This window comes from Poecilia reticulata, chromosome 14 (assembly GCF_904066995.2).
Source record: "Poecilia reticulata chromosome 14, P_reticulata-male-v2, whole genome shotgun sequence".
Taxonomy (NCBI): domain Eukaryota; kingdom Metazoa; phylum Chordata; class Actinopteri; order Cyprinodontiformes; family Poeciliidae; genus Poecilia; species Poecilia reticulata.
In genome coordinates this window covers 17822479-17849761 of record NC_088843.1, presented here as the reverse complement: position 1 = coordinate 17849761, position 27283 = coordinate 17822479, and the positions used below count along the sequence as shown (strand labels likewise).

Genomic DNA, 27283 nt, shown 5'->3' with positions numbered 1-27283 from the left:
CTCCTCTCGGTGGGCCCCGGCCGTGATTATTCACAGCGGGTGCCAGACCGTGTTGCCGTGCTGGCAAGCTTTTGGAGCTGGCGCAGCGAGGAGCGGGCAAAGCCAAGTCCCAGGAGCCCATGAGACAAAGCTGATGATGGGACAGAGTTGGTTCTGAAGAAGTCTTAGATTACCAACAGCCGTAAAGGACCCAGTGGACTAGCATGGACAATAAATCAGGCTTGATTATGCTTTGTCTGAACAGATAAATTGGAATGCTACAATAGGCTTTATGTAATGCGGGGAAAATAATCCTTATAGTGAAGTATTTAGATATCTAGACCATATGGCTATTTCGATTCTGTTCCCATTCAGAAACATATACCACTGCAATTCTAATAAATCACAGCTGAGGAATGTCAAACTTAGCCAAAGGAAAGGGTTAAATCAAGGGTGTCCAAAGTAGGGGTGCACTAATTGCAGTTTTCTGGCTGATCACCAATTACTGATCTTCAAGGAGACTGACCTGCCGATTCTGATTTTGGCCGATCACGATTCTGGGTATTAGCCAAAGATACCACGAGCCAAAGACAAATGAGAAATCCTACAACCGCTAAAATCTGACGCCACTCCATATTTTGTGAAGAAGGAAGTTGCATTCATGTCTTGTTCAGAGGTAAGCAGCTTTTTCAAAGGGTTTGATTCGTTTGACACAACGCAGTGTGAAAGCGAACCGCACCAAAACTTTGGTCCCCTATCGAACCAAGTCTGTCGGACTATCAAGTTTGAAAAGACCCTAAATTGTTCATTTCTACTTTGCTTTTTGAAAAATAATGCATGTTTAAATCAGCCGGGCCTGACAGGCTTTCGACTCAGCGTTTGTGGAAATGTTGAGTTCTTGATGTTTTGATGCATTACCTGTGGCCGTTAAGGTTGAGGCCGTTGTAAGCAGAAAGGGGCCGGGGGTGGCAACGTGATGGGGGCCGATGAGGCCCCGCCTGATTGGGGTGCTGTTGGTGGGGGTGGTGGGTCGGAAGGGCGGGGGACGGAGGGTGCGGATGAAGGCTCGGTGTTGGTTGAGGCCTAGTGTGGGTAGGGTGTTCTGGCTGTGGCTGGGGTCGGGGAAGAGGGGGTGGTAAGGTCTCCTGGCCCTGGGCAAGAGGCAGGGCTGCAGGGGTCCGAGGGGCGGGGAGAGCCTCGGAGCTTGGAAGAGGCAGGGCCGGAGTCGGAGCCTGGGCAGAGCTGTTTGTTAGGGTCTGAAGAGGGGCTGGGGTCTGGGCGACGGAGGCCTCGGGCTGTGGCAGGGCGAGAGCTGGACTTAAGGTGCTGGATTCAGGAGGCTGAGGGTCCCTGCAGCTCTCCTGGCTCCGTTCCTGACTCCGCTCTAGGCCTGACACCTTGAGGAGGCCCGGGCCGTGAGGCTCCTGGCTGCCATTGGTGGACAGAGCATTGATGCCAAAATCTGGACCTATGAAAAACATAAAGTAGAAAAAAAGAAAAACATTTAGTAACAAGGATTTGGACCAAAACTGATATAAACAGGGAACAAGAACTAGAATAAATACATAATGCAGATGAAATAGAGATACATCTGACATGAAATTGTTTTCCCTTAAACAGTTCTGATAAGCATTGGAAGCAAGTATATTTTTAGTTTAAACTTTACTCACTGTTACTTCCCTTACAATCTGTACAATTCATTTTTATAAAAAAAAATAACAAAGGTAACAGGTGATCATTTTTGAACAATAATTCCCTGCATCTGATTCAGAAAAAAACCCATGGAGAAGCAGTTATCATCATCATCATCATCATCATCATCATCATCATCATCAACTTTACTAAAGACACAAACAGATCCATATGATGAATGTTTAATGGTTTAATGTTTTATTTTTTTTGATTAATCGATTAATATTCTGAACAATTAGTTACTACAATAATCATTAGTTGCAGCCCTGACATGTAATAAGAGTGAAGGTTGTAGCTGTTGCACAACGAGCAATGGTTAAGTTAAGGTCAGGTTAAAAACACCGACTGTGAAGCAACTGATTATGTATGAAGATTCTAGTCAGTCGGGTGAGATTTTTGTTTGATAAAACTTCAGTAATTGCAGCAAACATGCTATTAAAAACACTAACATGCAAATTAATCCAGCGAAAGAGTAATAACGGCTGTGCTATTGAAGTCACTCAGAACAATAGATAATAAGCTCCATCCAGGGTATTCCTCTGCAGGGACCTCATCCAGCAGAACAAAGTGCTCAGACATCAGCAGTCAGCTCCAGAGGCAGAGAGGCTCATGGGGGATGACAGCGCATACATAAACTGTAATTAACGCTCCTGGGGCCTCATGGGGTTCTGGCAGGGGGCTCCTCCTCCCCCACCACTTCCTGAAGCCAACTAAATCCTTTACCTGCCAAAAAGGTGTATACGGGCCCCAGGTCCCCTGGGTGGAGGCAGCAGCCAGCTGTCACTGGGGGCTTCCATCTCCCTGACAAACCTCTCCCACCAGCCCAACTCCACCGGGAGCGGGCTCTGTCATTAGCAAAGAAACGCTCAGCAAGGACTCACAGCTCCATGTACAGGTGGTGATGTTATTAAAAAAGGGAAGTATTATGTACTTTTCTGACACATGGTGCCATTTTAGAGCACAATCTGTTTGGTCTGTTTAAAAACTCATGTTCTCTCTGAAACTCTGCTTTTAGGAAGTCATCACAACATTGCTCCTCTATTAACCCTTTAGCAATGTTTTAGCTCGTATGATGAGCTCATCAGATGCATTGTGCTACCAGATGTTTGCTAATTGCTGCTGGCTAGTCTGAAGGAGCTGACTGCAGGAGTTGCACTGGATGGCTGCTCTGTTAGGCAGAAGCTGGAAGGCTTGGATACTGCAGCTCAGAGGAGGGAGCTTCATCTCGAAGGCAGCGCTAGGTCCACCTAGGCGGTTGCCACAATTAAAGGATTCCTCAAACAAGCACTAAAGAATCAAGTCAATCATGAGGAAATAACATAACATGATGTAAAGCTCAAAGACAGTTGGTTTGATTGTAACGGTCAGAGAAGGCCGTCGTTGATAGATCCCAATCAGGACGCACCGACTCTTGCAGACTTGGTTAGTTGTACAAAGAACTGTTCAAAATGCACATCCTGCGCTTCAAAGTTACCCATAGTCTTTTTTTTATTTCCTGTCATGTGCACCATCTCAGCACGAAACCATCCACTCAGCCCTCATGTGCATGAGCAACCAAGTAAGCCCGGCAGCAGTCTCCCTAATCCACGTCAATCTTCTCCACTTACAAATGTTATTATCGGTCAAGAGAGACTGCTGCCGGCAAACAACTTCACCGCAGCAGACGGGGGAGAGGAGGAATTCCCAACTCTCCCGCTGCACCCCGGTGTCCCTGAGGTCCACGGCTTGTTTTGAGAATGTGCTAACACGCTAAAAAGAAGGTGTCTATTCTGGTCATAATGAACACTCCAGGGCTGCGCAGAGCGGAGAAGAAGAAAGGAGTAGTATCCGCCAGTTCCCTCCCACGGGGGTTCATTTGTCAGTCTTCTTCATCCCTGAAAACAAATAAGTGCAATTCCCACTTGGGATCCTCAGAACGCAGAGAGCCCTTGCTGTTTCTCAGTGTTTCAGTGGTAATGCGGTTTCTAACTAGTTCACGTCGCTTGGCAGAGCATAGACGGGAAAATGAGGCCTGTGTGTGCTTTGTGTGTGTGGTCAGAGACAAAAGCCTGACTTTAGAAGTAAAGGACTTTAGGATGGTCAGCTGGGGTTGTGTGAGTGAACAGGAAACCAGGCTTCATTAGGGGTGGATGTCATGGGACACAGTGGGAGACTTGGGGGGCAGGGGGTATGAATCATTATCTGAGGGTAAGTCATGCCCAACAGTTCACTATTAGCTGCATCTCCCTATGTACTCAAAGGTACACAGCAGCTTAAACAATAAGACTGAAAGAGAGAAAAATATGGTATAAAAATAAAACCTTTTTAAACTTTGGAATCAAACGGGCACGGAGACCTCTTTACTCTTTCTTAGGATGTTTTTTAATGTCAGGTTAAAATTTTACTTGCCCGACTTTCAGCTTGATCATCCCAGACTGGTCTCCATTTGACTGGAAACTCAAAAGTCCACTCGTTTTCTGATCTTTAAGTAGACTACGTTGACAACACTCTTCAGTAGAAGGGATGACGTAGCCAACGTTTACCTTGTTGGCTACTATCATTGCGCCACTGCCACGTGTAGTGTCAACATCGGACATAATCACGGTTTGCATATCCTGGTTGGTTTGCTCCAAACCAGTAGATGGAAACACGCCTAATTCCTAATTTCCTTTTGCAAAATTTTAAAAGTTTGCTAAACATTCACATGACAGTTGGATGGAAACATATCTAGTGAGGTGCTTAAATGACACCAAAGGGAACACAGAAATGTAGCAAGCAATTTAAAGGCCATTTTCCAGCCATGACTACTGTTCATTCAGGGAGCAAAAGAGCAGGTGTGAGAGTCAAACTTTCAGAAGATGATAGGAAAGCTGAATGGAGAACAGCAAAGTAGCTCTGTTGTATCTTTTTGAGCTTTCAACATCTGCCTCCTGTGGAAGATTCAGGATTTGGAAAACCTGACAATCTCTTATAGATCCAGGACTTCAGCTAAAGATTCCCATTCTTCTGCATGTACCAATAGGTTCTAGTAATTCATTTAGCTACTGCTGACGTTATATTGAGTCTTTAAGGTTGAAAGACCTGTCTGTATATTGATCAGTTTACAGAGCTTCATTAGCAAGTTGCCACTTGAGAGACATTTTAAACCCTCATTGCACAAAGTGCCACAGAGCAACAGGAGGCAGTGCATGCCAGCACGAGTTCGGCACGCACTGTGGTAATAACGAGAAGAGCTAAATGTTTTGCATACTGCATTTGTGTCATCACTGGAAACAGACAACCTTATATAAATAATTAATAGACAGCTTCCAATAACACCAACAGCTTTCAGCCAAGCACCTGTCTCGCTACAAAATACATTCGTGATCGCCTTGAGCCAAAACCGCTTTGCTCATTCCCGGGATTTGATGTGTGTTTATGTGCAGGGTTATTACATCCAGCTTGGAGTCTGGTGACGTTCTGACAAATTGATGACTGCAGAGACCTCTGCGACACGCCAAGCCTCCTGTCCTGGCCGTCACTCCTGTCTGTTTCACCTTGAAATAGCGCCTCCACGCATTCCGCGGCCGCGTACTCGACTATGGAATTTCAACCGAGCAGGGGTCGCATAGCTTAAATCATGCAAAACCAACAACCACAGGAGGGACAGGACTGGCGGCCATTCCCTTACTACTGTGTGTCTGTGTCACAGATATGGAGTTAGTGTTTGGGCCTGTAGTCCTTATCTTACCAGCTCCATGAAGGAAAAATCTGCTGCCATCCCTCTCTGGGAAGAGAAAAGTGGCAAGCAGAACGAGCCAGCTATAAAGCAATAAAACGTCTTCAACATTCCTCTTGCTGACTTTAATTGCTCAATATTTGGAAGCATGGCTAACACGGACTGAATGGCTTCGTTCACTCACATCCTCCACTGCCACTGCCGTGCTACAACTAAACGAGCAACTGAACTAAAACTACAATTGAAAAAACAGCACAGGAACTCAACATCACCATTCACAACTCCTCCTTTTCGCTGATTGGCCAGGATGAAATGCATCCTGAGAAATCAAGCTCAATGCGGCAAATACCAGACAGAACACTGAAGGAAAATGAGAATTGAGAGGAATTTTGTAGAAAGGCAAAGGTGAGGCTAATGTTTGATATTCAGTTAATCAATGCATCTAATTAGTACCACCTGGTTCCAACTTATATTCCTAACTGGTAAAGGTTTTCGCACCCTGCCTCAGTCTTTTGGTTTTTGGGATATTGAAGCTGAGAATTAAAGACATGTTTCCCTTTTTCAACCATGTTTAAACAGCAAGGTAAATGATTGACAGTACAATGGACCCCTGGTTTTAGTGGTAGCTAGCCATTTGCAATTTAACTATTCAGTTACATTTGGTTCAAACACCAAATGTACCATAGAAGCTAACGTCTACAGTGTTCCTTATCACCACTTCTGGTTGTACAGCCAATTGGTGTCAAGGAGAATGAATGATGCTCCTGGATTGGTTGCTTTGCAAATGCCAGCCAATAGCGAGTCAAGCAGCATTGTCCAAAGGGTTTTCAGCTTCCCCAGCTGCATTTTCTATTCAATATTTCAGAAATAATCCACAAATAGGCTAATTTTTGGCAATAATTTCCATAGAAAAATCTGCAAATGGGTGAATCCACGAATCCTGGACAGAAAATAGGTGGGGGTCCACTGTAATTCACTCGGCAAGTAACCATCAAATATATGTCGCAAGTATCGCATATACCTGCGACATATACGTTAGATGGTGAAACAGGCAGCATCTAACTTACAGGATATGGATATTACCAATTCATTTATCATAACTAGCATGTCAGTGTACCTTCTGTTTCCTTCAGCCAAAAGAAAGCGAAAGGAAAATAACCCCTCCAGGTTGCCAGACAGTAATCTAGGGTATGACACCGTACAGCATAAAAATGGCTTTTAGAAAGAAAGTGCTGACATCTATAGACCTCAGAACTGTCTGTTACAGCTGTCAGAACCCTCCAAAGGTCCAATTGTTCACTGTCACAAGAAACATCTCTGCGATTCTCCCTTCTCACTTCCTTTTTTGTGAGCATCAGCAGAATCCGGCCCATACCCCTCAGATATAAAATTGATCCCGAATCGATTCATTTTTGCTTATACCAAGTGTAGCAGGATTTAAAGCAGATAAACAACGGGCGGCCTTGAGGAGGCTGCTCTGTCTCCTCTCATCACACACACGCACGCACACATGCACACCCACCCACCCACCCACCCTGCAGGAAGCTGAGAAACAGACACACACGGTTTGCTCAGGTTGAATCAATTTAAATATCCGCCGCACTGAATAAGAATTCATGTTGCATCAGTGTGTCTCGGTAAACAGTAATTACAATCAGGACTCCCCTCTGTGCTGGGCTTTCAGAAACTGGTTCCATAAAATCTGGCTGGATGGTTTCATTGTCTCTAATGTTGCAGAATGCTTAAAGACGTTTTGTCCTCAAGCTTCAGCATGAAAACAATTCAGCTTCTGACGGGAGAAAGCACTCCTGAACCCTGCTCGTCCTCTTCCTCCATATTTTGTCTGACGACAACATTAGGGTTGTAATTGAGCAGCAAGTGTAGATGGTTGTGTGACCTCGGGAGAGGTTTATACAGCGCATGTTTGTTCCCCCAGAGCTCCTTGATGAGGTTCTGTGCTCCTGTTCCTTCCTAATGAAGCCTGCAGTTGCATTAATGGCAGACGTCTTTAACAGAACTCCCACACAGAAGAAAACAATAAACGGCACGCCACCGCTTTCTGTCACAGCTTGCCAAGATAGACAATACGCAACGCAGCCTGCTTGGCTATCCTCAACATATGTTTGTGCCACTGTTTGCAGAAATGTGCCCAGCTTATTGGGTGCACACACACGGTATTGCTGTGAAGTTTCCTTCGACTAACGCAACTTTAGTTGAGCACTCCTGAGCTGATCAGAACATTTCACAATACATTTTGCATCCTGTTTTACATCAGCGCCAAATGAGGTTGTCCTGTATTTATGACGTTGTCCTCAAAAATACAGGATCATCTTTACATTTTGGGCCAAAATGCAAGTGGACCGATTCGGTGAGGTCTAAGGCGGTAGTTTGTCTCTTCCCAACATCAGCCAAGGCTGCAACTGTTGCATAAGAGGTGATGAAAGTAAATGTGGGATAAAGGAGCTGAAAGACACTGGGAATGCAGCAGTTTAGTCCATGTATTTAACTCTTGTTTTGAACAGGCTTTGCTTCATAAAGTCTACACTCTCCAAAACGTTTTACTTTTGCTCAACTTCCTATGAATATGTTTAGGTCTTTTTGTGAACAGCCAGCTTCTTTAGGATGTGTCACATTTGGCCAAAGCATAAATGTACAAAAACTGTTCTTACAATTGCCTTTACATTTTCATCAGATGAATGCATTATTGCATTATTAATTCCCAAACTATTACCAAATTAAAAGAAATGCTTGAAATATATAACTCTGCATGCCATAGCTGCATAGAATATGTTTCACTTTTTGAACTGAATTACTGACGTTTACTTTTCTAACAACACGCAGATTTATTAAGATTCATCTGTACTAGACACAGGCCAATATTAAATCCTATATTAGAACACACAGTTACTATGCTTTTACAGGACCAGAGTATTTACATACAAAATGTAAACAAAAACTAAAACATGATTTCACTGTATTTATTTAAAAAGAAAAGTCGTGTTTGCTTAAAATGCTTCGCTATGCTCAGATTGCATAAATCTGCTCCTCTTGTTTATTGTAAGCAGTTTTTGCAGCAGAGTTTTAAGCGAGATAAGTATACATGAGAGCAAAACACTACAACTCCTGCTCCAACACGTGTTAGTGTCTGAAAAAGTGCTATAAAAATCTGAATCATTATTACAAATTTAAAATGTTTGCTCTTATTTATGGGAAATACGATGTCATACAGCCTCCATGCCATATACATGACACTATTGGGTATTTTTTGCTCTTCTGTGTAGCAACAAGATCTTTAGAGAATGCTTACTGACTAAAGAAACTGCAGCAGTATTTCAGCAGAAAGGTCATTAGTGTGTTAGAAACCATATTTGATGGAAATGTAGCAATGAGATAACATAAGAAATAATGCAGAAATGTATTTCCTCATAAGTACGTGTCTTTGTTCTCTATAAAGACGTCACATGGGATTTTGCTGAGAAACCAGCCTCGCCTCACTTGACCAGCTGTGCTGAAAGCGACTAGCTAACAAAATATTTACGTAAATGCTAATGTAAAGTAGGAAAGCACAGGCCCGCTGTGAGCCCGTGATATAACTGAGGAACTGCAGTTCTTGGCCGGTAACTTTATCTGGAAGCTTTCCCTGTGCTCGCCAGGCCAAAGCCCTGAGAGAATATCCAAATTATTAGCTCCTTATCCCTTTCCTCTTCAGCTCCAAAGACATTAACACCTTTAAGTTTAAAAGAGTAGCAACATCGCCTTTAGCAACACTTCTCCCTCATCTCTGGGGTATCAGAGAACCCCTCGGCGAGAAGTCATTCGAAACATGCAGTCTGCCCATTTCCAAATCGGAGTTCAGGGTTCTTGGGGGCGCAGGCTTCAGACTGTGTCATGTCAGCAGCTCTCGACAGCTAGAGCCAAGGGGGGTGCAGGGTTACACAGCCTGGACATCCTGCCATGTGGAGGGTCTTAGACTGGAGCTGTTTTATTAGCGACTCCCAGGGGTGGTTAGGTAAGGAGAGTGGGAAGCTAAACAGAAATAAAGTTGGCGTTATGGGAGGGATGTGGTAGTCGAGTAGAGCAACCACTCTGGCTGCGAGACCGTGACATGTGTAGTTTTTCAGCGAGAATACCACAGCATGTTGATATCGCCTGGCGGTAACACAAACTGCTGCTTTAACAAGCTGTGATTGCTCAAAAGGCCAAAAGCATGGGGGAAGAGGAGTGGGGCGGTTAGGCTTACACTCTCAACATTTATATTTCATGCCTTTCTCATTTGGGTTATGAATTTTGTATAACAAGCTGGGAAGCCGAAGGAAGTGCACATCCATGTAAAAATAGCGCCTGTAAATGCTGTGACGTCACGGAGCAGAGTGGGTGGTTAACCAACGCACAAATGCATGACTTGAGGTAGATACACCGTCTGGGAGTGTTATCCTCCGTGAAATGGCTGCAATTTTGGGTAATTGGGTCTCCATAAGCCACTGAATGTTCTGAGCTTCCCTGACAAATGTAAAAGCCGTAGAAGAGCAGCTGCCAGACCACAAAGAACAAGCACTTACACACATTTTCTGTATGACAGAGTGAAAGGGCCACAGAGTGGAGGAAAATGTGCGAGTGACAGAAAGGAGCAGAAAGAAAAGGGAGAGAAACTTGCTCTGTTCTGCCTCCTACCTTTGCTAGTATCCATCTGTGCTCCATTCATACTGCCTGGTAAGACGGAACGCTCTTTTGTCTCCGCTCTCTCGAGTCATAAAGAACGCGTTTGCTAACAGAGAGCCGCGGCGAACATATTCTTCCACCCACAGTGGCTCTGATTACAGCTGTTCCTGTAATGGCTCCTAACAGCCTCTGTTTCTCATCCTCACTGTTAGCTTCGGACCCCAACACCACAAGGAGACTCTCACCACCTCAGGCATTCTCTTAGGGCCTTAATGTTTGATCACCTTTCCCGAAATCATGCCACCCCTTGCCTCCCACCCCACCAACAACGCCGTCTTTTCGTGGACATGAGAATGTAGCTGTAGGATCAGAGGTGTCCCATTTCTAGCTGTCCATTTTGAGAACAAATCTTTATATATCCCTTAGGGTGTGAGGTCAGGCTGGAGGGAGCGTAAATGGAGAAGAGCTGGGACAGGGACTTGATGACGGGCATGCTGGCACAGGTGACCGGCGGAGGGGCCGGGGTGGAAAGCTGACCAGACATCTCCCAGCAGGGGTCTGCGCAGGGCAGCTCTCGGGGGGGATGCTTGGAGCTGGCGGCTGACAGATTCTCTACAGGTTTGGCTGTCATGTCCAGGCTCACTGAGGCTTTGAAATAACAGTAGCATGTAATGTGTGAGATCCATCCAGCTCACAGCAATGGGTCAGTACACACAAACCCTGTCAGAGTGGTGTAAAGCTGCCCTGAAAGACAAGGCAGCTGTGGAGCAGACCAGACCATTTAACCCCCAACATGTCACTTTGTACATTAGCCAGCAGATGGAAGCCCTCTCCTGGTCTCGTGTCACTGATAGCGAGGAGAGACGACTTCTCCCAAAATAAAGATATCATAGAGTCCTTCTGTGTCTCGCTTAGTCAACGAGCCTGTTCCCATCGTAACGAAATACACTTAAAATATTAAGGATGCACGACATATGATATATCAGCGTCAACATCGTCATCGGCCGTTAATTATTTTTCAGCGTATTGGCAAGTAAAAATATGCTGAAATTAATAGCTGATGTTTATTTCCATCTCAGAACAATTTGTGTTTGTCTTTCAGGAGAGGGATGGTATTTAGTTATGTACAGTAACTGTGATGGTGACGCATCTAAAGATTTGTGGGTGTTTACCTGAAGCAGAGAGGCAATAATGTGGTCATGTTGAAAGGTTAGGGAATTATACATATCTATCTATATATATTATTAATAAATATCAGTTATCTGCCGTAACAGCAACATTAACATCTGATATTGACATCAGCCTAAATGTTCACATTGGTGCATCCCTATGAAATGTAATGTAAAACACAAACTTGCAATAAAATTAGTTGCTATGGTTATGTTATTGTTTAGCATGTTTAGCAATTTTGAAAGACAATACTAGGAATAGCACTCAGGAGACTGAACTTGCATTTTTACATATTAATGCAACTTACAGCCAGCTGGTCAAAGTCTCGTGGCAGCAGATGCTCACAATGGACACTAATGACGTTACCCAACATGCTAAAGGTCACAGAGAACTGAAAGCACAGATGAGAAAGAGAGGAAAGAAAAAAGGCAGATATCGGGTTTGATATCGTTGTCACAATATTTAACAACCTTATTGCCATTGCAAGATTTTCTAATAAATTTCTAATATTGTGTAGCCCAGTTGGTAGCACTATTTGAGCGAAGGTAAGAATTTATAACTTCTAGAATACATACATTTAATTTAAAAAGCTAGCCATGCTAACTGCTAATAAAGAATGCTAAGGACAGCTCAGTAAATGAATTCTGTAATTATTTTTGTTGATTAAATGATTCATAACTCATCAGGATAGAAAGGCTGTATAATTTTTTTTAATGTTCTTATATTTTCTCATAGTTCAAAAGAAAAACCGGAATTTGTTTAATCAAGGTTTACAAAAACCGGAGCTCTGAAATTGTCCAGAAAACAATTTCTGGTGCATCTTTGTAATTCACCTCATATTACCGTCCTATTTAAATACAACATAAAAAATGACAGCTTTCATTACTGTCTATATCTGTAATTACATTATGTTCAGGAAAGTTTTGACAATATATTCTGATTAGTTTCCAATCTAGTCAATGAACCGTTGTTACAAAGCTGTATATTTTTGTTCTCTGTAACCTTTTCTTGACATTCGGAGTTCACATGAATGTGGTACACAGTTTTATTCAAAGGTAGTGAAATACGCCTGCCATAACTGCAACTAAGTCCAACTTTTCTGCCCTTGCCCAGCTCCTCTTTCTCCATTAAATTTGAGTTAAAGCTGCTCTACAAACACATTATAGGCATGTTCATGTAGTTAAAGTAACACATAGATTAAAATACCCTCTTAATCCATGCCATGAGGTAAAGTTATCGCAGGATGAAAGTAAAGACATCCTGAAAACAGCAACTGGACTTTCTGGAGTGAAGGAATTTTCAGAAGTGTGTGGAGCTGAAGCCAAGCGTTTCGCCACGCACTGACTGGCGCTGCAACACGTGTTTCTTGTCAGTCATTCTGGCAGCCTGGTGAAACAATAGCCAGTCGTTAGCAGAACCAACAGGCTTCAAACACACAACTGCCTAGTCTCAATTACAGCCACATGCTCATAAAAACCCACAGCTAGTTACAAACAGCCACCCCTTTGCTCCCCACCCACATCTGTATAGTCACAGTGGTCGACCAATCATCAGTCCCAATGCCGCACTCCCTGGGTGGACATCCAAAGTCTGAATATGTAAAATAACATGTGTTGATGTGTAGCTAACATAGTAAAGATGTTTTATTAGTACTTGACAACTACTGGATCCCAGTATGTTTCATTCTTATGTTGTAGTATGTAACTTTTATAAACAATATGATGTTTTACATATTTGTCATCATGTGTTAGTCAAGACAGTTTGTGGAAAAAAAACAATGTCCTCTCCCTTCTCCCCGAGGTCTATCTGCAGAAATACACCAATGTCAGAAACAACCAATCAGAGCCAGGAGGAGGGTCTTGGCGCTGTCAATCAAGCTCGTCGAACTCAGTAAAAACAGACCCATATTGAAACTTTGTATAAGTGCCTAAATTCAGGTCCAAAATACTTTATTCTCAAGAAAAATGCCATCTAAAAATTTTTATTTTTCTTCCTTTTTTCTATAATCTTTTTTTGGCTGACGAAAGTGGCCTTTTTCCAATTTTTCCGACAGTAAATAGACAGGAAAGAGAGCAGAGAGAAGGGGGGAAGACATGGTAAACCCAAGATATCCGTGAAAGAGGCTGCGTTCCACCCACTACGCCACGGGATGCCCCATCCCAGAGTCAGGATTGCAACAAATTGCAAGAGGCCTTTGTCCACAAACGTTTGCTGTATGACAGCCTCATGACTGTCATGACATGCTAACAGCTCAGTTTCCGGCTAGGAGAAATGATATTCCATAGTGACATGACCAGGATGACACTGACACTTGTTGACAAGCAACAGCTGCTTGTCAACATAATTTGTTTTTGCCACACTTTTTTAAAGTCTTTGGTTAGAAACCAGAGCAGAAAGACGATGGAGTCAGGGATTTGATCTCTGACTGTCATGATCAGTGGAAGAGACAGACGTCGAAACAACGTTAGATTTTATACAATTTTCCAAAAATTGTATAATCAAAAACCAAAAGTTTGATTATCCATGAAATCAACTTTTCACGTTTGTGTCATACAGCATCATCCTTCCAAATGGAGAGTGCGAGAGACGGAGGGGTTGGAAAGAGAAATCTGTCCCCAGAGTGTCATCAATCTGGGTCTCTTTCTTTTTCACTTTCAGATGAGCCAACTGGTTTTACACACATCTGTACCAGCGCCATCAGGCAGCCTCCACAGATTGGGTTCAACGCAGCTTGTACTCGATGTTAAAACGATTTCAGAAAAACCCATTCCTCAGGGGTAATAGCTCGGACGCGAGGATCGAATGGCTGCGAATCTGGCCAAGTATCAATTTGCATGTAGGCCTTTCTCTTTCTAAACCCTCGCTGACATTACAGAGGCAGCCAGTGTGTCTACGTGCATGTTTGTCAAGTGCCGTCTCATTACCCCCTTCCCCGCTCAGGTTACGTTGCAGCCAGATTAGTGAGACTCTCGGGGAGGGAGATGGGCTGAACCCAAGGCGCTACTACCCATCTCTTCTCTGAGCAGCTTTTGCTTCATTTTTAGCTCGGAGCTGCTGCGTACGCCGTCGTCGAGGTGCCGCTCAATAAGGGCGAGCACGCCCCGAGCTCTCGTTGTCCTATCTGGCACTCACTGGCTGCTCTCTCAAGAAACCATCCGAACGGCCACATCAACCGGGCTTTTCAGCAGAACACCACAAACACGCTGAGAGCTGTTGGCAGGCTCCATGGCGATGAGCTACGGCTGTGGGACTGGGATACTTGGCGAGGGAGGGCTGGTGTTGGTGGGGGGATTTGAACTGTTTATTTGAACTGCGCCGTCGTCCAAACAGTCAGCTGCCTCTGCTCCCTCTTAAAGCCCCGGAGCTTAAGCTTGGATTGCGGTGTTGGTGGGGAGAGAACAACTTGATATCCCCCTTTGGGCAGAGGCAACCCTGAGCTTGGGTTACTTTGGTTTGGGGGGGGAACAATGCAGGCTCTGTTCACGGAGTCCTCGGTGAAGACACAGGCTCAGACAGGCTAGCTAGTGTCAAACGCAGCCAGGGGGGAATTCATGCATCACAACGGCGCTCGCAAACTGTTTGAGCTCCGGCTTTAGAGAACATGACTTCCTAGATTTGCCTCTAAACGGCCCAACAACCCCCCACCCCCCGCCCAATCTGAGCAAGTTGAGAGCTAAACCAGACGTACTGTCCATGCTGAAGCAACAATCTCCCCCCCACTCCCGGCCATCCACTTTTGGGATTTTGGTTTTTTGTTTGACACTGTTTACAGTAAAATCTGACACGTGGAAGAAGGAGGGGATGCTAGAGCTCTGAAATCAAATAGCTCCCTCCAGAAGCATCCTAATCTGTAACAGATGGTGACAGTCTGAGGGATGTTGATAGATCTGGGCAGGCTTCTAAGAACGGAGGCCAAAAGCCTGTGACGACGAACAAAAAAGATGGTGATAAAATGGAAAATTTTGCTTTGTTTAGATCAAATACACATGCTTTAACGATTCTTTTCCAGGATACATGCTCTAACTTTATGCACTCACACACGCAAAACACCCACCACAATTTAAACATGTCGTCTCCAGCCAATGTGCTCAAGGTGGGGTGGGGTGATGACAACAGCAAACCCGACGCAAGGGGGGGATGTTGAGCCGCGCTCTGCCAGCTACAGCTTCCCAGCACACCTAATGGCTGATTGAGCAGAGACAGTAGTCTGTGGCCAAATAATGAAATGTGGGTTGAGCGGGATGAAAGCCATGCCTCTGTGTGTGTATGCGTGCGTATGCGTGTGTGCTGGGCAGAAACACATGCAAGGGATCTACAGAGTTCTGCTAACAAACCACGATCCTGCTCTGCAGCCGTCTCTAATCTGCCCCGAGGCTCATCAGGGCTTTATTTCTGCACTGCATATTTATGAGAATCAGAGAAGGGGCGAGAAGGGGAAAGAAGAAAAAAAATAAGCTAACCTCTTTTCTAGTGGGAGCAATTAAAGCCGTGCTTTCATCAATCCTGATCAGAGTCTCTGTGCTCTTGCTCTGTCTGAGCTTTTCTGTCTTTAGACTTTCACTGCTTTCTTCTGGCATCAGAGAAGTGAGCAGGAAAAGCCCTCCACCTGACATCTTCCCTTACAACAAACAGACAGCGCCGCTGGATTGGAAGGGGGAGTGCTGCTTTGTGCTAGGAACACTGAAATCACTGTTATGTTTTAGGGACATATTTACATATGTATATATGTACATGTCTGTGAACTAATTGCTGTACAGTCATATTCATTAAATTACAATATATATGTTCCGATGAGTGCCGCTTGTCAGATTATAAGTGCCTTTTTGAAACTAAAAGTTTCAAATAACTTTCAAATTGTTATGCTACTTATGTCATAAAAAAATCATCATAACAGAAATAAAGTCTTTGAAATATCCATCTGTTTGTAAATTATCTATATAAAATGTTTCACTTAGTTATAAAGTTCCTGAAAACAATATACTTTTCAGCAATGTTTAAATTTATTGAGTAGGTCTGTATTAGGAAGTTACAGTAAACACAGACTCCAAATAATGAAATTGCTTCAGTGGAAGCAACTTTTATTCTGCAATAAACATTAAGTGTTGCAAACTTATTACAGGCACAGGAAGTGGTTCATTTACAACATAGAATTGTTGTAAATGATGGTAATGCTGTTTAGATCAGTAGTGAGGACATCTGTAGCTGGGTCACATGGAGCTGCTCTAATTAGCCTGCTAACATGCAGCAGAGAGCAGACTTCATAGCATGGCTCTAATGATGTTCAAACCTGGGGATTTCTGCAGTGTGAGGTGATCACAAATGGAAAAGCGTTGGCATCTGCTGCTGGAAGGTCTGCTAAAACATTTGGTATGGATTTGAACCGATACTGACTGGCTGTTTGCTACAGCCATCTGTGTTTGCCGCTGTTATTGACTTTGAACCAGTTATGTTTATTTTTGGATGATGCAGTTTTACGCGAGTAGTAAGGTTTGGTGTAGTTTGGTACAACTTCATGCAGGGTTAGTGTGGTACACCAATGTTACATTGTTATTGCAACCAAACAAAAGTCGGGTACAAAACGGTCAGAACAAAAAAAATAAAAATCGTAGCCTTTGGCTGTTGAGAAACAAATGCTTTGGTTAGCAACTTTACCCAGTTCTAAAACAGCAAAGAAAATCAACGTCAGCAATCACAACTTCTCCTTCTTGGCCATAGTTGAAAATCTACTTGAGAAATCCACTTCAATGGGGAGAAATCCCAGACCGAGCAGTGGAGGGAGATGAGAATTGAGCATCATTGCAAAGGCCACGCTACAAAAGTTCTACCTGCATCGTTTGTAGCAAAGGATGCATGTGGAGCTTAAAAAAAATACTTCTAAAATCAACATGTGAAAAAGTCAGCTCTTCCTGCTAGACTTAACATCAACACTGTGTAGGGCCGACCTTATTACTTCAATTAACCGATTGACAAATGGATAGTGTAATGGGTTTAGTTTTATTTATTATTTTTGCAGAATTTGACCTAAGTGTAACTAAAACTGTGCCACTTGAGGAGTACTGGGTAGAATTTACAGACAGTTTATTTTAAATGATAAATGCTAATTATATATATATATATTATATAGTTTTGGCTTAATTACTACACTCAAAAATGTTCTTTCACCAATTCCAGTCCTTCAGATGCTTCAAGTTATTCAGTTGAACAATTAATTTTTGCAGAAAACATGGGGGCTGATAGAAAAAGCCGTGAGGAGCGACAGAGTGCTGTCAGACACACAGGGTGGATTCACAATAACAGGCTCATTTCAGGCTGCCACTCCTTCTCTTATGCATTCACACACACACCTCCGAGGTACCATGTGGCCTCATTAAGGTGGTCGGCTCTCTCTCGCTCTTTGGCAATGTCACCTTAGCCACAGGGACCAAAGAGCGATACAGGCATAATTGGCCTGAACGCGCCAACAGCGAGCTGGGAATGGCTCAGTCCTGGTGTGTGTGTGTTTGGTGCTTTGACCCTGTTAATGCTGCACAGTTGGCAGGAGACTGGCTAATGCCACATTGGATCAGTGAATGCTGCTGGTGGAGGGGAGGGGACGTCTCCTGGGGCAAGGAGAGTGCTGCTTTCAACACCTCCAACTCTTTCCTCACTTTCTCTAGTTGGGGGCATCTTCATGTCAACACATGAGGTGGTGACATGGAAAAAAAAAAAACAAACATGGCGGCTAAAATGAAATAAAGATTATTTTTGCCTTAGTGCCAAGTAGAGTAAAAAATGTTATATATTGTGGTTCAAGAAGGTGCTGTTTTTGACCGGAAACGGTTCAGATGATCAGTTCTCAGTGCACGTTTCACACAGGAAGATTACTGGTGGCGCACCGCCTCCTACTTTCATTTCCTGTGTTAAAAAATCTGCAGCTTCTGTGTAAATAGCAGTTGATGAAAATGTTACAGAGGTAAAGGTTCGAAAAAGAAAATTTTTCAGACTACTGTTATTTTTAAAGGGGCTATAGGTGCATTTTCCAAACACATAGTGCCATTTTATAGCACTAAGGAATCATAGAAACTCTCCAGATAAGTTTTTGATGAGGGAATAACTTTACAACATGATGCAAAGCTCCAAAGAACGTTTATTTTTCAATTTTACGACATTACATAATAAGGCAATTCGGCTTTAGTTTTGTTCCCACTGGAATTAGCTGCTAGCTAATCCGAATCAAAGCCCTGTTACACAAAACACAAACTATCACTTGAAACACCCCCACCAACAAAAACGTTGTTGAGGTTGGACCTAAATAAGGAGAGTTCTGTTCTTACAGTTCATTACATTTCCCCTGAAATCAATCTGTATTTCAAAGTAAACTACCATTAATCCTTGGGCACTGCCTGGACGGCTGCAGAGTTTGCCACATAGGTGCGCACAGCATATAGCTGCTCCCCATTCAGCCCAGGCTGGCTGCTAAACAGCCACATTTCTCAGCGTGGCGGAGGGCAGGAAGGGAAACAGGGGGGGCTTCAGCAGGAAATCTAAGGCCTTTCACTTTGATCTCTGGAGCTGAGCCCATTCAAATGTTTGTGTTTGAGATGTAGACCTTTAATTTTTGGCCTGATGGGTTCCAGGCTCTTCGGGTTTAGCCTGGCATGTCGGATATAGGAGTGTTTACACAGTCTCCCTGCAGCTCTCCTGGTGCTGAAATAAGTGCATTAAGATGGATGGATTTACTTAGTCTCTAACCTCAGGGACCGAGGGAACAAACTCTGAACGACCTCTTTGTGCTGCAGGAGAGGACAGAGGGAATCTGGCACACACTGCAGAGCCTTTCAAAGCATCCCTCTCACCGACCGCTCTCCCAAACGCACTCATTCATTCCCTCAGATATTCAGCAGAAATTTGTACATCTTGCTGGTTGCATTTAGCAAGCCAAACATTTGTATAAGAAACGTTTCTCTGCAGAAGTATTGGGGGGAGGGGAAAAAAAAGGGTTGGCTCATAAAACCCTAAGCCAGATTCATTTTGAAACCAAACAAGAGAAGCCGGAGTAATGACCCGCAATCAATACAGGCTTTTAGATGTGATTTTGAACCACATACAGCTGGAAAATGTTGCAGTTATTTCATTTTTCCGTGGAGGCCGGGTCTATTGTTTGCGCCAGCGAGGCAGTAAATCAGCCGGAGCTTCCCTTGATTTGTTAACCTTTGTCTGGCTGTGTCAGCAATGAGGTATGGCTGCAGAGAGGGAGTCTGGAGAGGGAGGAGGGACGAAGCACGAAGCTCCAACACCTGATATTGAGCCTCCCCAGGAGAAAAGGCTGGATTCTTGTTTTTGTTTGTTTTTCAAAGGGGTAGTAGCATTATGTATTTTAGTGTCATTTTATAGCCTACTCAAGTAATTACGTTAATGTCAGTTGTTACAAAAGCTGTATATGTCAAATATGACTTAAAAGAAATTTGGCTTCGTACCTTAAGGCCTTAAAATTGGGCCTCTGTCTCTTTAAAAATTCCTGCTCTTTCTGAAACTCCGCCTTCAGGAAGTCATCACAGCATCGCTCCTCTATTAACCCTTAATCAACATTTTTACCAGCGTTGCACTGAGTCGTAGCTTGTACAATGAGCTTTGCAGATGTGCAGCTGCTAGTTGCTGTCAGCTAGTCTGAAGGAGCTGAATGGGGGAATCACAGGGAGAGCTGCTCTGTGAGTTGGAACCTCAGCTTGGAAACCGCAGCTATGAGGAGGAGCTGCTCCTCAAAGGTGGAGCTAGGTCCAACCAGGTATTTTGTACAGTGTAATGGTTGCCATGGGAGATTAAAGGGTTTCTCAAAAAAAGCCAATTTACACAGTACTGCCACTTTAAAGAATGTTTTTGGCGTTGACCTTTGCCACATGTCAGTGTATTGACATGCGGCAAAGGTCAACGGGTCGGTACTCGAACATGTGACTGTCGTGTAGAGGACTGAGGCCTCCGTACATGGATTAAGCGTTCTACCCCAGCTCCACTGCTGCGTCCAAAAGTGCTGGATTCTGTTCAGTTCTCCTACAAGCCCAGCCAAGCAGCTCCTCTTCTTTCCATCAGGCTTCTTTATTCAGTAAAAACATTACATTATACCAGCAGTTCCATCGCCGTGACCTCACAGAGGCGGTCTCTGACTGCTGCCGTTTCCCCTGAATGCACAAAAGGCCAATAGCAGTCGGGTCGTCTTTCCACCGTGCATCCGGTCAAGTTCCACAGGCAGCCTTGATTTCTCGACACTCAAACCCACACAGACGGCAGAGGTCAGCGCGAGGGCAGAGCGGGGAGCCCGGGGGGCAGTAAACCAACACTGGTGCTGCGAAAGGCCAGCCCTCTCTTTCCAGTCCACTGAGTGAGTTAGGAAGCTGCCAGGGTGATTTGTGGCGTGATTGTTGCTCTCTATATCACTTGAGATTACAGCAGGTGGCGGCCCCGCAGCCTGGAAGCGCACACGGCTCTATCAGCGGTCCTCCTGCTCAGGGAAAGGAGGAAAACAAGCCCTCGGCTCCCTCCCACGCGGGAGTGATACGCTCACAGGCAATTTTGCTGCCAGCGGAGCTCTCTACGACGATCCAGGGAGCTCTTCAGCTCCGATACGTGCCACAAAAGTTCACCTCTGCTTCTCTATTTCCATGATTTTTTTTTTTTTTTTTTTAAACAATGCCATCAGCGCCGCAAATTACACCTTCCACATGGCACATTACTCTCTCCCCCCGGTGACAGGCGTACTCAAGCCTGACACACTTCACTAGTGGCGCTCTTCACACCGGCGTTGGCCCGGGGTCTCACTGCACCGCAGCTTCATTTTCACATTAACTCCAGTAAAGCATGCTGAAATCAGCCCTGTGCTGATATGGGGGTTTGGTAAGGGGGGGGCGGGGGGGGACCGAGAATCGCTGCGCCGTGCACCTTAATTCACCCCCGCACTCAACTCTTCATCGTCTCACATCGAAGACGCAGCTGCTGCAGGAGATGTCTCAGGAGGGACATCACTCTGCGATACATCTACCAGATGAATTTTTAAAAGACACAGCACGAGTGCTTACTACAGCCGGATCGATCAGGCGTTTCCTGGCGGATCCCGATTCCCGGGTTTCATTAGCAGCTGATCTGCTGATTGCCATTTTGACCAATTTTTGTCGTCTTTTCTACAAATACTTTAAATGGAAGTAGTAGTGTGTGTGTGTGCATATATATATATATATATACATATATATATATATATTTATATATATAGCAACAGCAATGGACGACCTACTTTTGCTTCCAGAAACAATCTGTATTAGAGCCAGAACAGCAGTGCGTTAATTTCAATTTTTTCATTACGTAGATTTTAACGCAATTAATCACTTTTGGGGGGTTTTTTAACATACAAAGGTCCGGCCAGAACTTTTGTATATAAGCGTTTCTGGTACGCCCGTAAATTTGACGCACAAGCGACATCCACTTACAACAGCGACAGATGACAAAGTTTTGCTTCACAAAACTATCTGTATTAGAGCCAAAACATAATGCATCATTTTCAGTTAATTGAGTACCAGTACATAGATTTTGACACATTAACATTTTTAGTTCTATATAATTTTTTTTTATATGCAATCTCTGTATTTGTGCGCTTCTGGTACACCCATAAATCCGACACACAAATTAGTTCAGTCTTGATATTCGTACTAAAAATTATCTAAGATATTTGCACTAAAAACTAGACCAAAAATACGTAAGATTTTGTGTTTTTACAGTTTATACACACACTTCATTTGGACTGCAATGTCCTAAATTAAAGCCTTTTTGGGGTTCATTTTCCATGTTCAGAAACTCATAATGCATACATTTTAAGATAATCTATGCGACCTCTTCGTCTCACTGCCGGGAAAAGCTTCACATACTTAAATAAATCCCACTGGACACCATTTTGATTTCCATCCTGTTACGTTAATCCCGTTGCTGGACTACGCAGAGCGGACAGAAGACTGCAGAGTGAGCTCAGGTGACTCAGTCCCTCTGACAGCGTGCGGATTGACGGATGGAAGATATTCTTGTCCTTTCGACGCGGCTTTAATCATCCGCTAGATGTGTCGGCAGACCTTTGAGGTGACGAGCAGGGCTGCTTTGTCAGAGTCACCATCTTCTCCCTGGACGGCATTCACCGCGCTAACAAGGTTCTCTCTCTCTGAATTGCACCCACGGCAGCTTGGGAGCGGCCCAGACTTCAGAATAGCTGTTTATTTCTCCAGCGGCCGATAGACTCCGTGACTGCCGCTCGCTCCCAGGCAGAGTAAATGAATCAGGGTTGGCTAGCTGACACCTGCAGGTGCATCGACAACCGTGGTAATTAGAGATAACATTTAATGACTCGGCGCTAATGAAATCCATTCCTGGGCAAAGGGAAGCCAGAGTGAGCAGGAAGGAAGGAGGAAAAACACAGAGGCCATTCGAAAGCTGATGGGCTCCACTGTAGACAGCACTTCAGAGCAGATGTGAGGAAAACAAGTTAGATTATCTGCTGGAAATGCAACACGTACACAGCACCGCCATTGTTTGTGTGTGTGTGTGTGTGTGTGTGTGTGTGTGTGTGTGTGTGTGTGTGTGTGTGTGTGGGTGGATTGAGGTTAACGTCACATCCTTACACAAGAGTGCTGAGCGATTACGCAAATATACTTTAAATCAGGAATGAATTGATGAACTGATGCACAGTCAGTGTAAACACCCTGCTGTAGACGGCTCTGCTTCAGACCCAAAAGAACCAAAACGCCAAAGGAAAGAATGGTGAAGGGAAAAAATGACGAGGGCTGCTTCCATTTCGTACTTGTAAACAAACCATTTTACATGTTCATCTACGTAAATCCCGGCATGTCTGATTATTTTACTTTGTAGTTTTCCTGAGTTACGGAAATAGACAAAATATCCGTAACTCAGGAAACTAATGTAATTTATATTATTTTTTTAAAGCTGCATTATATAACTTTTACAAAATTATGTTTTTTCCCCCCATATTTGTTAAAACTGTCACCATGTTATGACAAGTACAATATGAGACAGATAATCTGTGAAAACTTGAGATCCTCTGCTTTCGCCCAGCACTACCAGTACTAACTACAGAAACAACCAGTCAGTCAGTCAGAAACAACCAGTCAGAGCCAGAAGGAGGGTCTTAGTGCTGTCAATCATTCTCGTGTATGCTGCTCAATGTGCGAATGGTGGAGAAACAGCTTATTGTTCCAGGAAAGGTGTTTATCTGCCGTCAGCTAACGAGCCTTAGCATTTGTAGCAGGCTGTGTTGTGGTGAACCAGCCTGTTTAACAGAGGGGGGGGGGGGAGTGATTGACAGCGCTAACACCCTCCTCCTGGCTCTGATTGGTTGTTTCTGACTGAGTAGTTCGAACTGGGAGAAGGCAGAGGAGCTCGATGTTTCACAGATTATTTGTCTCATACAGATAATCTGTGATGATAGTTTTAACAAAGATGTAAAACACATATTTTTTATAAATGTTACACACGCTTTAACGTTTGCTTTGCACCCGGCCCTCACTGATTGCAGCTCTGATCCATGTTAGGACCGTTGGACTCTGATGAAATGCAACACATTCTGAAGGCCCAAAACAGCAAAATGGCACCAATCAATCAGAGGCATACATAGGAATTTGACAATTTTCCCTGGTTTAGATCTGATCTGATCTTTTTCCGCCTTTATTCATTAAACGCTTCAAAACTAAGTAAATGCAGCATTTCGGGTATAATTGAACTTTGCTTGACTTTAGTATAGAGCGAATAAAGGTTAGACACACACTTAGATGCAATAAATGAGGATAATCCTGTAATCCCTTCATTCCTGTGTTGCTCTCTCAAAGACCCTGTTGCATGTCTTTTGTCTTTTATGTATAATAACACGTAGATGGGAAGAAGAATCAGAATTACTAAAAATTGGTAGAAAAAGAGAAATTGGCCGGGCTACACCTGATTGGTGCATCTCCATGAAATGAGTCTAAAAACCATCCTACTGGTAGATATTATTCATTATAGTCAGACTTTGTTATTTTGAATAACAAAACACTGAGCTATGCGAAAAGTGGGTACAAAATATATCGAATGTATGAATGAAATATGTTGAGGGAATGTTTGATCTTTTTTTTTTTTTTTTTTTTTACCCAGAAACGTCGGGTATGAATGGTCCAAAAATGCAAACATGCAAATTGGTGAAGGAGCAAAAACGGTCAGCAGAAAATGTGGAGCAGGTGAGAAAGTTGAAAGATTAGAGAACCCCATCACACCTCTGGTTGCTCCAGGCTCATTTTCATTTTCAGTCTCACAGCAAAAGGGAAAAAAAGTTTTTAGCTAAATACCAGCGATCTAGAGAGCCTCATGTTATGGTACTTTGTCCCAATTATGGTGGTTTTACTGTAATGTTAGTTTTGTATCTGAAACACGTTTTTGGCTTCCAGGAATTAGAGGTTTTAGCTGAAGACAAATATTTAACTTCTTCACCAACCTGTTCTGCTGCTTTGGAGGTTATTACTACTAATAATCACCAAACCAGTCAGTTGTTATAATAGCTTTGTCTGGATGCTGCTATTCCTCTTATTTACTTTCCCATGATGAGGATTAGAGAGATTTCAACATTTTTATTGTACAAGCAAACAAAATACACAAAATTTTTTTTAAAAAAAGAGTTCAATCCAGCAAACAAACAGACTTTTTGCACCTGCCTTTGGGCAAATATTGACACTGAGCACGGCGCAAACGAACTCTCTGTCGCTATTTTTGTTGGAGCTGCCGCTTATCCCGAGTTTGGGTTGCATTAGAGCGCTGGTAATCCCTTCCAACAAAAACCTCCCCGACTCTTTTAATCCCAACACCAGCCTCCATAAAAATACCAGAGCTCTTTGCTCCTCGTGCACCTGGATTCTTTTACTCGACACGCATTAGCATACGGCAGGAGGGAGGAGACGGCCGTGGTAGGAAGGGAAGAAAAGAAGGGATATTTAAATGCAAATGGAGGCCAGGAGAACGGTCTATCACAGAGCAGGGAGAAAGCAGATTTTGTGAACTGTTTCCCGACTGAGGTCCTTTCATAGAGAGGGGGGTAGAGAGGGTGGCCCTCTGTTGGTTTAGGCCGCACAAAAGAGGTCTTAATCCTTTCAGGGGATCCAAATCAGTCCACAGAGGAGCACGTTCAAAAGGAAAACCTCCCTGTTCAGCGGCGGTGATTGAGCCGGCAAAAAAAAATATAAAAAAATCAAGCACCAAAGGGAACCCGACGCCAAAATGTGGGAAATGAGCGTGGAGGTCCGCTATCATCGGCAATCGGTCCCGTTCCAACCACAGCGGTGGAGAGGTCGTGACCCTGGTTTCAGAGTGCCCCCACCCGCCCCTCCTGCCCTGAAACGGTGACTCCCCCCAGCATTACGGAGGAATGTCCATTCACGTGGGACACCCCACCATTATCCGCGAGCCGGAGAAAATAGGGCTGCTTTTAACAGCAAATTAGTGACTTGATAATGAGGTCACATGTGGTGTTGGCACACTGAGACCGTAAACATATGCTTCCCCTGCCCTCGCTCTGCTCCCCGGTAGGATCCGAAAAGTCCTCCATTTCCTGCGCCGTCTGCAACAGAAGGTCGCTGACGCCGCCCAGTCGCTAAATGTTAGCCGGTAAACGCTAACGTTAAAGACAAGCACGTACACAAGGCCAGGCCTCAGACTCTTCACAGCTTCAGCATTTCATGGATGATAACTGTCAGAGCCACCAGTCAAAATGTCAACCTGCGTCCCAGCTCAGCTCTGCAGCCTGGGTTTAATTGGATTTTAAGTGTGGCATCTGTTTAAAGTGACAATACAGCCTCGTGAAGTAGAGATGCACAAATTGGGCTTTTTCAGGTCAATTTCTGTGACGTTTGTCTTCCCAATTCTGATTATGACCAAATCCAACACGCAAAGTAGCAAAAATGTGCAGCAGGTTCACTGATGGAGGCAGTAATTTTGAATCCAGTAGAAAAAAAAAATTGAATGCCAGATTATCTTGATCTATGAACCAAAGCATGTGCTCCCAACCTAAATCTGGTTTTTATTAAACTCAACAATCTTTTAAATCCACGATGTTTGGGAATGCGTTGAAAGATCTAAACTGGCAGCAATTTGCAGTTCTGGTGTATCTAATAAATAGGAAAAAGAAAACCTAGAGTTGAGAGAAATGGGCAGATTTTGATTTTCGGCCTGCTGATTGGTGCGTCTCTAAAACACGGCACACTTTCAGAATCTATATTCAACAATATCAGCAAGACAATGACGATGATGCACCTGCAGCTCCGCAGACACATTTCATAACAAGGAGTAAAAAAAAAAAAAAAAAAAAAAAGAGAGAGTCTGTACCTTTAACTGCTGCTGTGCTGAAAAATTTCTCTGAACTGGCATCGGAAACCTGGAAAAGAGAAGAAAGAAATTAACAAAAACATTACGTAAAGCACAGAATAATTTCTCCAACTTAACACCTTCTAATCTATTCTTCCTGTGTGGAGCCGTGCTCCTTCAGAGGGAACATCAGGGATGAATCCCATTTCACAGGATCATCCCTCCTCCTGTCCCTCTGCACTTACTGCAGGTAGTGACTAAAATTTTACACCAAAAAAATTGAACATTTCTTCAAGACGTTCATCAGTTCTTATCGAAACATCCTCTAATCGGCTTCTATGCGTCACGTAAACAGCTAGCAAACCTGCTGCAGACACGACTGTATGGTTTAAGGCAGAACAGCTGCAGCCTAATGACAAATACAACGTCTTTAATGTATTTGAAATGTTTTTTTGTACAAAATATGTGGTATACAGGTGTTCAAATATTAAACACTTGATTCCATTAATTACTTAAAGTACACTGCCTGCAAATATATCAGTATTTCACATGATTGGTGCATTTATTTTTCCAGTGTAATAAATCAGAAGACAAAAAAAAAAGTTTTTTTTCTGTCTTTGTGTTCTTGTGACAATACATTTCAAAAGATTTGTGATTTTATTTTTAGTGTTTCTATTTTATTGTTGATAACTGAAAATGGCGTCAAACTAAATACATTGTCACACACACCAAACTTCA

The 27283-nt window shown here is 43.6% G+C and overlaps 1 protein-coding gene across 16 annotated transcripts in view; it reads right to left on the bottom strand.

Annotated features, from left to right (window-relative positions):
- auts2a (activator of transcription and developmental regulator AUTS2 a) overlaps positions 1-27283 on the bottom strand; it is a 359733-nt gene that overhangs the window by 13691 nt on the left and 318759 nt on the right. For 15 of the 16 annotated variants that reach the window (XM_008428210.3, XM_081615290.1, XM_081615291.1 and 12 more), the window contains 2 exons: positions 26567-26615; positions 898-1447 (listed from right to left, as the gene is read on the bottom strand). In XM_008428210.3, coding sequence (XP_008426432.1) covers positions 898-1447; positions 26567-26615 — 599 coding nt within the window. Of the gene's footprint in view, positions 1-897; positions 1448-10039; positions 10346-26566; positions 26616-27283 lie in introns of those variants that run through there. The other variant, XM_008428218.3, reaches the window with a different exon arrangement.